The sequence below is a fragment of the Coenobita brevimanus genome, chromosome 97 (genome assembly GCF_032717465.1).
Source record: "Coenobita brevimanus isolate Jiangsu-jjx chromosome 97, ASM3271746v2, whole genome shotgun sequence".
Lineage (NCBI taxonomy): Eukaryota > Metazoa > Arthropoda > Malacostraca > Decapoda > Coenobitidae > Coenobita > Coenobita brevimanus.
In genome coordinates, this window is record NC_137050.1 from 17,201,882 (window position 1) to 17,218,507 (window position 16,626).

The 16,626-nt window shown below is 41.0% G+C and overlaps 1 protein-coding gene across 1 annotated transcript in view; it reads right to left on the reverse strand.

The window, feature by feature from the left end:
- LOC145413616 (uncharacterized) overlaps window positions 1–16,626 on the reverse strand; it is a 569,601-nt gene that overhangs the window by 73,908 nt on the left and 479,067 nt on the right. Inside the window, exons 33-35 of the mRNA XM_080283270.1 lie at window positions 15,251–15,471; window positions 6,432–6,608; window positions 5,823–6,065 (exon numbers count right to left, since the gene is read on the reverse strand). Of these exons, the coding sequence (XP_080139396.1) occupies window positions 5,823–6,065; window positions 6,432–6,608; window positions 15,251–15,471 (641 nt within the window). The remainder of the gene's footprint in view (window positions 1–5,822; window positions 6,066–6,431; window positions 6,609–15,250; window positions 15,472–16,626) is intronic.

Sequence of the window (16,626 nt, forward strand, 5' to 3'; positions counted from 1 at the left end):
TTATTACTATTATTAAAGGAAGGGGTGTAGTGTTTAACAAGTTCAAACCATCTGACCAGCCAGATGAGTAACTGTGCAGTTCTGGCCCCCAGTCCATCAAAAGTTGCTGAGCCCTGCTCTAGTGTCATCTGAGCCAATTAGGTGTCATAATTATTTGGTTAAAACCCAATTTGTGTACACTCGCTCCAGAAAGTATCAGTGCACTGTGGGTCCGTTGCCATCCGGAATGATTCGACCATGTGGCAGTGACAGCCCATTAATACCCGTATAAACTGTAACATTTACGGCCATTCCCTACTCATTATGAATGACACAAGAGGTATCTGATATAACAGTCATCTATCTTTTGGGATGCCTGCATGTGGGAGGACAGAACAGCAATTTCCAGTTTCCTCTGGTCCCTGTGTCATAATATTTAACACATATTCTGCACCGATACTTTCTGGAGCGAGTGTACCTCATTATTCTCTCTGGACTACTCTGGATGGTGGGGTGCCTATCATTCACTCACTCATTGTACTACAGTTATTACCTTTATATGATTACACTACATGACAAGCTAAAAGGTTCCTGGATGCCAATTATTACATCTGGTAGCAACCATAATACAAGCACATGAATCCTTGGTGGTAGCTTGTTAATGTGCTTCAACCAGATATGGTCCCTCTGGGTTCATGTCTGATGGATAATTAGGGCTAACTATGCACATAAAGGCACTCACGTGAACACAACTGATCACCCTCACCTCAGATGTCTGGCCTAAGTAGCCTGAGCCTAGACCCCTACATTACAGACAACAGATGAAACGGATGGTTGAATGGATGGATGACTAATAATAATAATAAAAATAATAATCCATCCATCCTAGACCCCTACATTACAGACAACAGATTAAATGGATGGTTGAATGGATGGATGGATGGATGACTAATTATTATAATAATAATAATAATAACAAAAATAATAATAATAATAATAATATAATGATTGCTGGGGGTGCTCACAATCCACTCACTCGATGTGCTGCTCTCAAGTGCCTGCCTTTCCTCTTTTCCTTCTTTCCATCCTTCCTGTTCTTACTTTCCTCTTCCTTCTGTCAACAAATGACTCTGCACTGAATGACAAGCCAAATGGTTTCCAGTACACCAAGAAACCATTTACTATGCTAGGTGGTAACCATATAACTAAATTACAGCACCTGGTTATTTAGTGGACAATTAAGCCACTTCAGTCAGATTGGACCAGTGCAGGTTTATGTCCAAGAGGTGGTTGCTCACGTAATGCCACTCAGGGATGAGTGAGGCTGGTCACTCTAATCTTAAATGTCAGGACCAAGTTGCCTAGCCCCGGGCTCCTATGCTCCTCATGGGGCAACACTAGATTAAATGATGAATGATGAATGTTGCTCATTCATTAAATGTAGTGTAACCTTATGGTCTCTACACTGAATGACAAGCCAAATGGTTTCCTGTACCCAGGAAACCATTTACTACACTGTGTGGTAACCATATAACTGGGGTTTCTGGCAGGGTTAAGTGTCCCCCAGATACCCCTATCGAAGGTCACTAGATTATGGCAAATGTTTTGGAGAGCCTCAGAGGGCTCAATCCCTACCCAGGGCCCCAACCAAATGGGCAGATTCGCATGGCCATGTGGAATGTGAGAAGTGCGAATGAGGAGCATAAGAGGGCAGAAGTGGTGAATGTGTTCAAGAGTGCGAGATATGACGTGGTGGCATTGTGTGAAACAAAGATATTGAAAGGGTGTGAAGTGGAGGAGTGGGAGGGTGTAAAACGTGTAAGATCGGGCATGAATGGGCGAGGAAGATGCAAGGAAGGAGTTGCTCTGTTGATGAATGAAGTGTGGCACAGTGGAATGAGAGATTACAAATGTGTCAGCTTGAGATGTATCTATATCAAGTTCAAGTTTGAGAAGAGGCAGTGATTGTAGCGTATGCATCGTGTAAGGACAGGAGTGAGACAGAGAAAGACAGGTTTTGGGATGAGATGGATGAAGTAGTAGGAGAAATGCCCAGGAGTTATAAAGTGATTGTAATGAGTGATATGAATGGTAGAGTAGGTACTGGTAATGTGAATGATATAATGGGTAATAATGGTGTACCAGGAGGGAATGATGATGGGAAACGACTGAAGGACGTGTCAGGAAGGAAAGTTGTGTATCTATAATTTTTATTTTAAACACAAAGATGCACATAAATAAAAGTGGTATAGAGGGAATGGAGATCATGTTGAAAGGAGCCTGACTGATTACGTGCTCTTAGAGAAATTGATGCTGGGTAGCGTTGCTGATACGAGGGCAGTGAGAGGACAATGTGGAGGCTTGTCAGAACATATGACTGGTATGCAAGATCAAGCTGTGAGGAGTGAGGTGGGCCAAGAGAGAGAGGAGATGTCAGGGAGAGAGACTGAAAGTCAAGAAGCTAAGGATCAAAGAAATGGCAGATGAATACAGGACCAAAGTAGGGGAGGTGTTTGAATTAGTGAATTGGAATGAAATGGATCTGTACAGCTTGTGGAATGTATACAGGGACTGCTTAGTTAGGAATGCTAAAGCAATGTGTGTGGCAAGAATAACAACAAAGAAGAAAGGTATGGCATGGTGGGATGAAGAGGTTAAGAGAGCAGTGGAGGAAAAGAGGAAGAAGTAGGGGTTCAGTTGAAATAAGAAATTAATATACTGAGATTAAGAAGCACATAAAGAGACTAGTGAAGACAAAAAAGGAGGCAAATGATGATCTAGGAAGAAAAAATGAATGCAAATTACTCTGAAAATAGTAGGTTATTCTGGAATGAGGAGCAGAAATGTATAAGTGACAGTGGAAAGAAATGTGAAAGTGTGAAGGATGTAAGTGGTAGATTCTTAACCAATGGGGATGAAGTAAGGACCCTGATGGAAAGAATATTTTGAAAGTCTGATGAATGGGGATGCAGAGAGCAAAGCAACAGTTAACATGATTGGTTCTGGGGGTGTACAGACAAGGAATGCTGTGCCAGGAAACATGACACATGCAGAGGTGAACAACGATGTGAAGCAGCTGAAAAATAAGAAAGCAGCTGGGGATGATAAGGTGTATGCAGAGATGATTAAATGTAGTGGAGAGGGCAGAGTGAAGGGCTTGTTGGAGATATGAAAGAAGGCATGGATAAGTGAAACTGTGCCAGTAGAGTGGAAAAAGGCAGTGATTGTACCCTTGCACAAAAATAAAGATGAGCAAAGTGAGTGCAAGAATTATCGTGGCATAAGTCTATTGTGTACGGTAGGGAAGGTATATGAAAAATTATTATGGAGAAAGTAAGAGAGATTAGAAGTCCTAGTGAGTGATGAACAGGGTGGCTTTAGGAGTGGCAGTGGATGTGCGGATCAAATATCTGCAGTAAGACAAATAGTGGAGAAAGAGTGTGAAAAAGACAAAAAGGTGTTTATGGCATTTGTGGATCTGGAAAAAGCATACGACAAAATAGACAGAGAAGAATTGTGGAAGGTTTTCCACATGTAAGGTGTAGATGGTAAGCTGCTAGGTGCTGTCAAGAGTTTTTATGATGACAGTAAGGCATGTGTAGGGGTAAATGGGCATCTAAGTGACTGGTTCACAAAGAATATATGTGTGTGACAAGGTTGTGAGATGTCCCCATGGTTGTTCAAGACACATATGGATGGGGTCATGAGAGAAGTAAAAAGATGAGTAATGGAAAGAGGGATGGCACTGGTATTGCATGGAATATCTCAAATCTGTCGTAAGCTGATGGTGCAACGCTACTTGCAAATATCGCACATGAGCCTGGTAGACTAGTGCAGAGTTTTGCAGATGTCTGTGAGTCTCGTGCTTTGAAAGTAAATGCAGAAAAGAGTAAAGTGATGGTTATTGAGAGAGGAGGTGACGCCCAATGTGATGTTCCAGTGAATGGAGAGATACGGTGAGAGAGTTTAAATACCTGGGTATAGTGACAGAAAAGGGGGGAAAATGTGCAAAAGAAGTGGAAAGTAGAAGGACACAAGGAAGGAAAGTAGCTGGTGCTATGAAGGACTTCAAAAAAAAAAACAGGCTTGAGTGTTGCAGCTGCACGAGGCTTACATAAAGATGTGTTAGTTCCAACTTTACCATAAGGATGTGAGAATATGGTGTAGCATGGAAATGAAAAATCAAGAGTTAAAAGCATTGGAGTGCAAAAAGTGGATAGGATATGAAATAATGTGATTTGTGAAAGATACGGAGTAAGGAAGTCTATGGAAACCAGAATCGAAGAGAGTGTACTGAGATGGTTTGATTATGTGGAGAGAATGGATGACAACAGAGTGGTGAAAAAGGTATATCAGATTGAACCTGAAGGAAGGTGGAAGCGAGGCAGGCCAAGAAGAAGGTGGAGGGATATGGTGGATGAGTGAAAGAGGAAGAGAGGCATGGAAGTTGGTGAGGGTAAGGGATTGACAAGAGACCAAGCTGGTTGGATGAATTTCGTGCAAAGAAGCACATAACCAGGGATTTGGCATCTCTTTTTAACGTGACAACATTTGGACTGACTCCATCAGATAGATGTATGTGAAGCTACAGATGTGGTGAAATTTTGGGGGGTCTATATGATGGAGCCAGGATTCCGTGGGCTTGCATGATGAGTGAATGGAAGCATGGCCCATTGAAATGGGCAAACTTAGACTGTCTGGACATTGCTAATCCTAACCCTGCCCTATGGTGGGTAAGGAAGTCTGGATGATGATGATGGTAATGATGATGATGATGATGATGATACATACGTACATACATCATCTAAACCTGTGTTGCCCCATAAGAAGCATAGGAGCCCAGGGCTAGGCAAGTTGGTCCTGACATTCAAGATGAAAGTGACCAGCTTCCCTCATCCCTGAGTGCCATTATGTAAGCAATAAACCCCAACTACCCCTTGGATATGAACCGACACAAGCTAAATGCAGTTGGAGTGCCTTAAGTACCCACTTAGCCACCAGGTTCCATAGTTTGGTTATATGGTTACCACCAAGTGTGGTAAATGGTTCCCTGGTGTACAGGAATAATAATAATAGTTATAATAATAATAATAATAATAATAATACTTATTATTATTATTATTATAATCCATCCACCATCCAATCCTATGTTGCCCCATGAACAGCAGAGAAGCCTGGGGTTAGGCAACTTGGTCCTGACATTTAAGATGAGAGTGACCAGCCTCACTCATCCCTGAGTGGCATTACGCATACAATAAACCCCAACAACCCCTTGGATATAAACCTACACAGGCTCAATGTGATTGAAGTGCCTGAATTACCCACTAAACCACCAGGCACCAAAATTTGGTTATATGATTACCACCCAGCATAGTAAATACTGATACACCAGTCCTGTATGAGACAGCTCTAGCATGTATTCAATATGGACGGTGGGTGCTAGCGCCGAAGTGGTGACATGTAGAGGTGTGTGGTACATAGGAGGACTACTGGGCCCTGAAAGCAGGCTGTGAAGCCTATGCCCAGAGTCAGTCACATTAAAAAAAAAAAAAAAAAAAAAAAAAAAAAAAAAAAATTGGTTTCCTGGTGTACAGTAAACCATTTGGCTTGTCACTCAGTATAGTCACCCATAGGCAGAAGGAAGGGGAAAGAATGAAGGAAAGAAAGTCAGAAGAGGAAGAAAAGATGGGAGGAAAGGGCAAACACCCAAAGCATCACTACATCAGGTGAGTGGATGGTGAGTGCCCCCACATACCACCATAATAATAATACCCTTTGCAAGGTATACTGTAGTCCAGTACTCTCATATTTGAGAAAAACATTCAACAAATTCTGCAACTGACCTGCCTAAGAGAAGTACCAATGCAATCACATCCAGTGTCTCCTCCACCAATGACAATAACATCCTTGTCTTTTGCATTGAGGGCAGCGACATCAATGGAGTTACCCATCTGTTTCTTTTGCCAGGTTTCAAGGAATGCCATGGCAAAGTGGATGCCTTCCAATTGTCGGTTGGTGATGGGCAGGTCTCGAGGCCATGTTGCGCCCATGCAGAGTAACACTGCATCATACTCCTCCTGAAGATCCTGTGGTTTGCAAGGAAAAGACGAGCATGATAACAGTAACTACTACCAATGCTTCTACTTCCAACTAGATTTACTGACATCATCTTCCAACTTTTCAACATAATGACAGCAGTTTTTAGTATTTTAATAATAATAACTATTACAAATGCTTCCACTTCCACCTAGATGACTGACACAAAATTAATATCTTCAAAAATTTCAACATAATAAGAATTTTCTTAGTATTACTCATCAACTACAATGTACATCTGTATAAAAAACTGAGGTACAGTACTGAACATAAAAACAATAATGCCAGAAAAAATGGCAGAAGTACGTGTACACCAGGCAATTGATGACAGTTTTGGCAAATCATAAGACAAATACCTTGGCAGAAATATCCTTGCCAACATTGACGTTGGTTTTGAATGTGATGCCCTCTGCTCTAAGGAGCTCTACACGGCGTTGCACTACTTCTTTGCTCAGTTTCATAGTGGGGATACCATACTGCAGCAGGCCACCAATGCGATCATTGCGTTCAAACACGGTCACAAGATGTCCTGCCTGTAAACCAAGAATAATATATTTTCAAGCCATGTCCTGGAACCATTTGCTCCTAAACATTAGATGACTGGATGAGGGATAGATGGATGGATGAATAATAACTATACAATCCCATTTCCTGTTACGAAACATTCTTACAGTACAGTACATGGTTACTACAAATCGCATGTTTTGCAACTTAATCCTCTCATACACAAGGGCTTGGTAAAAAATTCAACTGCTCACACTTTTATGATGCTGGTTGTGTTCAAGTGAAATCCATCCACTCGGACTTTTTCGACTAAGGTTGCATCCAACCATGTAGGTTTTCAGTATTTTTTTTGGCACGATTTTCGGTTGAGTCAACTTTCTCCCCTGCCTTTATTTATAATTTTATTGTTATAAAATTGCTACATATTATAAATGAATAAATGATCTTCCTAATGAATGACAAAAAAGAAAAGAAAAATAAATTACCATATTTTATTATTCACTCATTTATTCAACGATCCACTCACTCGATGTAGTGCTCCTCTTAGGTATCTGCTCTTTCCTCTCCTCCCCTTCCATCCTCATCTGTCTTTCTCTCCTTCATTCTTTCCTCATCCTTCTGCCTACGGGTAACTTTACACTCCCTTTTCTGTCTTTCTATCCTTCATTCTTTCCTCTTCGTTCTGCCTGTGGGTGACTCTACACTGAGTGACAAGCCAAATGGTTTCCCTTACACCAGGAAACCATTTACTACACTGAGGGGTAACCACGTAACTAAATTTTGGCGCCTGATGGTATAGTGGGTAATTACAACGTTCCAGTCGGATTGAGCTGGTGCAGGTTTACATCCAAGAGGTGTTTATTGCTCACGTAATGCCATTCAGGGATGAGTGAGGCTGATCAGTCTCATCATAAATGTCAGGACCAACTTGCTTAGCCCCGGGCTCCTGCGCTCCTCATGGGGCAACATAGGACTGGATGATGGATGGATGGATGGATGATTTCTCACATCTATCTATCTATATCTATCTATCTATCTATCTATATATACATAAACATTTTGTCAATGATTGTTGAGAAAGTTGTAGAGCATTCATTAAGCACTGACGAATTGTTTATACAGTGTACCTTAAAAACTGGCATTGATTACATGAGTAAATTAAAAAATATGGCAATTTCTTTTTTTCTTCTTTCATTAGGAAGATCATTTATTCATTTATAGCATGCACTAATTTCATAACAATAGTTACAAATAAGGGCAGGGGAATGAAATGTTTGGAAACATTATACCATGTTGAGCCAGCCACTACTACAGTGGCCAGGTGTGGTCAAAATCTGTAAGATATTTCTGTTCCGTAAGTCATAAAAATGTTTCTAAAAGTGTCATTTTTTAATGAAAATCATTGCAGATAAATGCTGTACAACTTTCGCTGAACAAACATTGACGAAATGTTTATATATCTGTGAGAAATCATAGTTGAATAAATGAGTGAATGATGAAATATGGTAATTTATTTTTTTTCTTTTTCATTGGGAAGATCATTTTTTCATTTAAAACATGTAGCAATTTCATGACAATGCAGTTATAAATAAGGGCAGGGTAGAAAGTTGCATGGAAACATTTTCCGATGTTCGTGCACATCACTGAATGAGGGGTGTGTGGCGCATAAAGTCTGGGCCAGCCTGTGGAGGGTCATGCAGTACTCAGAAGTGGTTCGACGCAGACTTCGTCGAAAGAGTTCCAGAGGGTTAAATGAAATTACTAATCACTAATTAATAAGAAACACAATAAGCTACTTTTGTATATCAAAGTGGTGATCACAATATTGTCATGCAGTTGCTTTTTTACTTCCATGCTCACTTCTCAATGCCTGATCACTGCTTTCAGAGAAACAGCAACCTTCCTTCTCTGATGTACCCTTTCATACACATCATTCTCTAAATCTCCATCCATGGACTTCACACAATCTATGTACAGCAACTGAATGCATTTTCATTCTTTTCCCCACCATCCAGCCTCACTGTTCATTCTATGACTTCATTTCTCACAAAGACCATAACTTTACCCTTCTCTACATTCACTTTTAGATTCTGTTTCTTAAATACATTCATAAACTCATTCATCAGGCCTTGCAGCTCACATTCATCTTCACTTATCAATATAGTATCATCAGCAGACAGTACAGGCAGTTTCCAAACCCCACCCTCACTCATTTGGGACACCAACATCCACTGCCCTTCCTTGTGTCTCTTTTATAACTCCACCCATATATATATACTGTCAGAAGTAAATCCTGACTAAGTTAATTTATAGTTTTGTTTGTTATGTCTTCACCTAATATTTGCTTATTTTGCCATAAATGTACCACAGGTTGTACAAGCTCTTAGAGTTGTTTCCCAGGCATAACTTGGCCAGTTGTCCGGTGATGGTTTGCACGAGGGATTGTGGGTAAGATTCTGGCTGGGCAAGGCCATGAGGGGTCTGGGTGTTGTGAGAGAGGCAGTGGAGAACCAGCACTGGCAATGACTACATGCTCTAACCGTCCCTTTCCATCGGACACGGATATACACTATTGGAAAAAGAAATCCCTGTGACCTAACGCTACACTCCTGCTGGTTCAAGTGTCTCCCTCCTGCCTTGTTAACTCTCTCGTTCAGCTAGATTCCGCATGTGTACAGAAACATCTGCAGACATACACTCCCACCAGATAAGACCCTCCACTAATTTTGTGTTTAACTCTGCTTGTGTTACGTGTATGTGTTGTGTTGTGAAGTTGTACTGGGCACATATCCACGGTGTTTACGGTACAGTGATTATAATGTGTGGATTACGTGAACTTAATACTTAGGTTAAGTTAGGTTTAAGGCTTTAAGGATTTTGGTGAAGGTGTTATAATTTTACATAATATATATACTTCTGCCTACGGGTGACTTTACACTCCGTCATCTGTCTTTCATTCCTTCATTCTTTCCTTTTCCTTCCGCCTAAGGGTGACTCTACACTGAGTGACAAGCCAAATGGTTTCCTGTACACCAGGAAACTATTTACTACGCTGGGTGGTAACCGTATACCCAAATTTTGGCGCCTGGTGGTTGAGTGGGTAATTATTGTGCTCCAATCGGATTGAGCCGGTGAAGGTTTATATCCAAGGGGTGGTTGGGCTTTATTGCTCACGTAATGCCACTCAGGGATGAGTGAGGTTGGTCACTCTCATCTTAAATGTCAGGACCAACTGCCTAGCCCAGGGCTCCTACGCTCCTCATGGGGCAACGTAGGATTGGATGATGGATGGATGGCTATACATATATATTGACTGTATAATAAATCTTAATTTTGCTCACTGTTTTGATGTGCCCCAACACTGTGTTATTAACCTGATCATCTGGAGTCTTTAACAACCTTAAAGTCAGGGTAATTTTTTTCACCTTCACTGTCTTACTCTGTGAAGGTATTATCAAAGACAAACCCTGAGATATATACAGTATATATATATATATATAATCACATACCTCATCTCATCAGCCGTTTGAGTGTCCACTGCAGGACCAGCCTATCCTAACCGAAGTGGGGACGATACAGCCAATGTACCTCTACCAAGTGGCTAAGGCTGTCTGGTACAGATTGTATGTAGGGTGAGAAGTGCTTGTAAGTGTAATTGTAGTGTTGGAGTGGCTTTGGATATGTGTGTAGTCTGTGAACCAAGTGTAATCGGCCCGTGGAAGCTGACTGGGTGCAAGCATACTTTATAGTATGTGACACTGGTTCAACCACAGCACCCCGTATGTCCGCCAAGCAGTATGTGGCCAGAAGAATGCTCCAAGTCTTCCCATATTTAGGTCTTCATGTAAAAACATATCTGAGTTACGACAGGGAATCAATCTTAAATATGTTTGAGAATCTCGCCCTAGGTTTGTGACAGTGACCTTCCCTGAAGAATAACACAGTGGACAAGATTCTCATATACTAAGGAGGCTCTCTAACGTAATTTTCTTACCAACTGATTTTTCTGTACGGCACATTAGCAGTCTTTCAAGGACAAGAGAAAGGGATGGAGTGGAGAGATAAATAAGAGGGTGTATGTGTGAGCTGGAGGGAGGGCAGCCAAATGGCAAAGGACAGGGCAACGTGGAGGCAATTTATTTGTTGCCACCTCTTATAGTATTCTATCTATCTATCTATTGCCAGAGGCCTCAATCCCATTTGGGGTGGCCACAAACAAATCGCCTCCAAGTAGCCCTGTCCCCCGCCATCTCACTGCCCTGCTCCCAACTCACACCCCCCTCTCTCATATACCTCTCCACCCCATACAAATAATATCTATATTATTATGGTATAAGTAATCTGTAAGAGAATTCAAGGTGTATTGTGCAAAATAATAAAGAAAAGGTAATTGAAAGCCTCCTAATGGTATTCAGCAACCAGAAAAAAAGATACAGTACCAATAGCACATTTAAGTTTGATTAGAAAGTTGAACAAAAGAATGTCAAAATCAAGACCCAATGATTCCAAGTATTTTTTTTTTTTTTTTTACCAGAGAAAAACTTTAGTTATATTGCCTCGTATTCCCTTCCTTTCCCCAGTTTGTTTGCATATTCAGAGCATTATACACTGTAGATCTGCAGTTAATTGTAATTGAACCCTATTGTGGAGTTTAATCCATCCTTACAATGCTGGCACTGGATACTGAGTAAAGAAGTTAACTACTGTATGATCAGTTTACTTCCTTCACATCCTTCGCAGCTCCATGTTTCTTCTTACATAAATTCACCAACATTTACAAGGACATGGAGAAATTGTACATGTTGAATTTACATGATAGGAAACATGGAGCTGCAAAAGCTGCGAAGTAAGGAAGTTAATTGATCAGAGTGTTAAAGAGAAAATGGCTAGAAGGTATCATCATGTACTGTATAGAGGAAATGGAGGTAAATAAGGTGGTTTTCTGTTGATAGTTCTAATTTTGTTTTTTCATTAATACTGCTGATTCCTTCCCATTTTTAAAAATTGAGGTTAGGCTTAGGAATATGATTTGTATACAGGTTGGTTCCTTTGTCTCTTAGCTGGCAAAACTCTTGTGTGTTGTGGGGATGGATCATTCAGAATTTCCAATATATTAAGTTGCACTGGGTGGTAACCATATAACCAAATTTTGGCGCCTGGTGGTTTAGTGGGTAGGTTTAGTGGGTAATAACAGTGCTCCAATCGGATTAAGCCGGTGAAGGTTTATACCCAAGGGATGGTTGGGGTTTATTGCTCACATAATGCCACTCAGGGATGAGTGAGGCTGGTCACTCTCATCTTAAATGCCAAGACCAACTTGCCTAGCCCCGGGCTCCTACGCTCCTCACGGGGCAAGGTAGGATTAGATGATGGATGGATGGATGGAGAGAGAGAGAGAGAGATACTGTGTATATATATATATATATATATATATATATATATATATATATATATATATATATATATATATATATAGATAGATAGATAGATAGATAGATAGATAGACAGATAATATATATATATAAAATATATATATATAGATAGATGATAGATAGATAATATATATATATACATACATATATCTATGAACACTGCAGCCTTTGCACCCTCATACATTTACAGCATTCAACAACTTCTCATGTACTCCATTTATTTTTTAATACCCTCCACATTCCTCGTCTATCTACTCTGTCATATGCTTTCTCCAAATCTATGATATGGAATACAACTTCTTTCTCTTCTGTGGATACTATGTTGTTGAATGAAGACGAAGGGGAGCTGCAAGGCTTGGTGGATGAGTTTGAGAGAGTGTGTAAGAAACAGAATCTAAAGGTGAATGTAGGGAAGAGTAAAGTGATGGTCTTTGAGAGAGATGAAGTTAGTGAATGTACAGCGAGGTTGGATGGTGAGGAACTGGAAAATGTGAGTACGTTTAAGTACTTGGGTAGTGTGATGAGTAAGGATGGAGGTTTGGAGGGTGAAGTGCTTGAAAGGGTACAGCAGGGAAGAAAGGTTGCTGGTTCTTTGAAAGAAGTGATAAGAAACAGGGAAGTGAGCATGGAAGTGAAAAAGTTACTACATGACAGTATTGTGATACCAACTCTAACGTACGGAAGTGAAGCTTGGACATTGTTGGAAGGACACAAGTCAAGAGTGAGAGCAGTGGAAATGAGTTATTTAAGAGGAGCCTGTGGAGTCACGTGGAGAGACAGGCTGACGAATGAGGATATAAAGGAGCGTTGTGGTGTTGATGTGGATGTGATAGGAAGTGTTATGAGGAACACACTGAGGTGGTTTGGCCATGTGGAGAGGATGGAGGGTGAAAGACTGACGATGAGAGTGTATGTGAGTGAGGTGGAGGGGGGAAGAGGGTGGGGGAGGCCGAGGATGAGATGGAGGGATGGGGTGGAGAGGTATATGAGAGAAGAGGGTGTGAGTTGGGAGCAGGGCAGTGAAATGGCGGGGGACAGGGCGACTTGGAGGCGATTTGTTTGTGGCCACCCCAAACGGGATTGAGGCGTCTGGCAATAGATAGATAGATAGAGATAGATACTTTCCACTGACATCTTACAACAAATATCTGATCTACACAACCTCTACCTTTCCTAGAACCCTCTTGTTCTTCTCCAATTAATTCCTCAGTTATTTCCTTCACTCTGTTGATAAGTATCCTACCATAAGTTTTTAATTTTACACTGAGAAGACAAATACAGTACCCCTATGACTGCCAAAGATTTCTCTTTTCCTCTTTCCTTTGTACAGGGAAATAATAATATTGTACCCAACCTCCAATCCACCAGGACCATATATCATCCTCCCTCACTAATCTGTTCATCTTCCATATCCACTCTATCACTATCTCTCACCCGTACTTCAACCTTTCCCCGCACATTGTCAATTCTTGAGGCTTTCCCCATATTGACTTTCTATACAGCTTGAATACTTCCATCCTACTAATCTCTTCTTCCCTACTCATCTGTCTCCTTCTCCCTGTCATTTCCTAACCACTTACACTTGTGCTGCTTTTATTCTCTGTATTCAACAATCCTTAAACTGTTATCCTCCATTTGCCCACTTTTTCTTTCTTCTCCACCAACATTTTACCTTACTTAACTTTCACTCCTCTACTGCTTTCTTTACCACCCTGTCTTACTTTCATGACCTTTCAAACCATTTTATATATTCAATCCACTCAGGCTTCTTCCAAACTCCTCATTCACTCTTTTCTTACTCTCTCTGATTGGTCTTTTCACATCTCTCGTCTTCTCTACATATAACTCTTTTCCATCTCTCAACATTCTCCTTTCTCTGCTTTCCATCCATCTTCTTTGCCAGCGCTTGTTTCACTTCTTTCCACCATGATGTTCCTTGCACCCCCTTGCATCTTTTCTTCATCTCACACAATACTTCACACGCCGCAAAGATTTCTTCTGTGAATATTTTATTCATGCCTTCCACCTTCATCTACTCCAAACCATATCTATCTGGCCACTCTTCTACTTTTCTCTTGTATTAGTGCCTTTCTTTCCTCCTCCTGCAGCCTTTTGCTCACACTGCAGGAACTGCTTCATCCTGTCTTGCTCTGCTTGTTCACTCAATGCTTTTGTACCTCTATCTTGGACACTACTATGTAGTGATCAGTCAACTCTCCATCCTCTACAGTGATCAGACAGTCAGCTCCCCATCCTCTATACGTTCTCATATCCAACACAGATCTCAGTCGATCATCCAAACACACACAATCAATCACTGTCTTCCACTCATCCAACTCACAACCCACTCTCTGTACCATTTGCCATCTATACCTATGGATCATTTTCTGCCTGATGACTGTATAGGCTATTGCCAGCCACTACTGCCAAGCCCTTCCCTGCATAAATGTTCACCACTGCACTACCATTCCCATTCACTTCAATGGGTACACCTCACTCACCAACCATTCAATCTACTGTACAGTAACATATTAATCATTATATACACCCTCCTTTGCCCAGTCAATCTCATCTACTCCACCACATTTATATACCCAATCCATATGTACTCACACTCACACACTCATCTCTTCATCTGGTCTTGGTCAGCCTGCATATGTCAACTTCTGCATCCTCAAGCACCTGAACAAAATTGCTTTCTTTCAACTCATCATTCACATCTCTCACATTCCATGTAACCACCCTTAGCATGTCCTTTGTCTGGTCCTTATTCGTCAACTGTGGGTCTGTCAGGGTTCGAGGGTTCTCTTTTGTATACTCAGTCTGCTGTTTTGTGGGGTGGGGCACTAACCCTCTGCCAAACCCACCTTGTCAATACTCAGGGAACGTGTGGTTTGGTTATAAAGCTACCATCTATCATAGCATATAATTTGCAGTGTTATATACAGGAAATCATTTGGCTTGTCATTCAGTCAACAGTCGCCTAAAGGTAGCCCTACACTGATGGAGTGGATGATGGGCACCCCCAACTACCACTTAATTATTAACTCTGTATCAGTTTTTACTTTGTTTGCAGGAGATGACAACAAATGAACTTAGCTTTAAATGAGTTTGAAAACAGTTAGGGTTTGAGGTACTGGTAGTGGTTGGTGGTGTACCAACCTTACTGCTTGTCCTAACATAATGAATGGATAGGTTGGAGGGAAAAAAAAAAAGTTGTGCAGATATAGTGTGATGACCTTATTTAGTTGGTGTGCAGCTGCTAGACCAGCAGGGCCAGATCCCACCACTGCCACCTTCTTTCCAGTCCGGACAAGGGGTGGCTCAGGTTTAATCCATCCTTGTTCAAATGCATGGTCGATGATGGAGCACTCTATGTTCTTAATGGTGACAGGCAGTTCATTGATGCCGAGTACACAAGCGCCCTCACATGGTGCTGGGCACACTCTACCAGTGAACTCTGCAATATAAACACACACACATACACACACATAAATACACATAAAATGAATTTACAAAGTGTACATGCAATAACCAAACTAAAGCTTAACAAATTAATCACACTGTCCTGACCGAGATATGATCTCAGGCCCTCTTGCCTGATATGCGCTCATGTGCCAAAGAGAAGATCCCTGCTTTACTTCTAGGTAATGCGGGCCTTTTTATATATTCCATTACTTCACTTTTTTCTCCTCTTCGCGATTAATTTGGTACAAGTTTCAAACACACAGTAGTGTAGCATCGGAAGCCACCACTGGGGACACTGGGGACCAAACTAAACAGCTCATCCCCGGGATGTAAGGACTAGGATGCTGCCAGCTAACCAACATCATCGTTACCCTCCGAGACTCGCCTCAATTCCCACACCACTGCCAACCAACGTAATAACTGAGCTGAAAATTAACATAATAATCACACTGTCCTGACTGAGATTCGATCTCAGGCCCTTGTCCTTGATACATGCGAACATTACCACTGAGCCAAAGAGAGGATCCCCACTTTACCTCTAGGCAATGTGTTTTTTTTTATATACCCCATTACATACATCTGCCTTATCAAAAGAGGGGGTGCTGGAGAAGAACTACTGAACAGTATTTCATATTTGTTTATATAAATCTCCCTCGTTATCGCCATGGACGACATATGTAAGATGCCATCGACACGCAAATTCCGACAATTCTGATTTTCTGGTGATCACCTTTATATAACCATTATATAATTCTTACATAAGCACTCATATGTTATGTTAGAGATTTTTGTGATTAAAAATGTGTTTCCTTTACAGATACCATGCCACCATAGGCCTGTCTCATTCACAGTGAATACTTGCTCGAATACAGGCATTAAGAGTACAGTACAGGTATTAAGATTTGGATGCCTAGGAGGAAACTTAAGCTGAATGATGGTAAAACTGAGATCATCATCATCAGGGGAAACTGAAAGGGTAACAACACTGATAATGCCCTGCTCTGAACACTGGTGTGTCATAACTTCATCCTGTCACTTCTGTTCAAAATCTGGGTGTCTATTTTAATTTATTGTTAAATTACAAGTTGTCACAGGGTGTAACTTGCATATCAGAAATCTGTACTCTGAGAAATTCTTGAACAGAAAG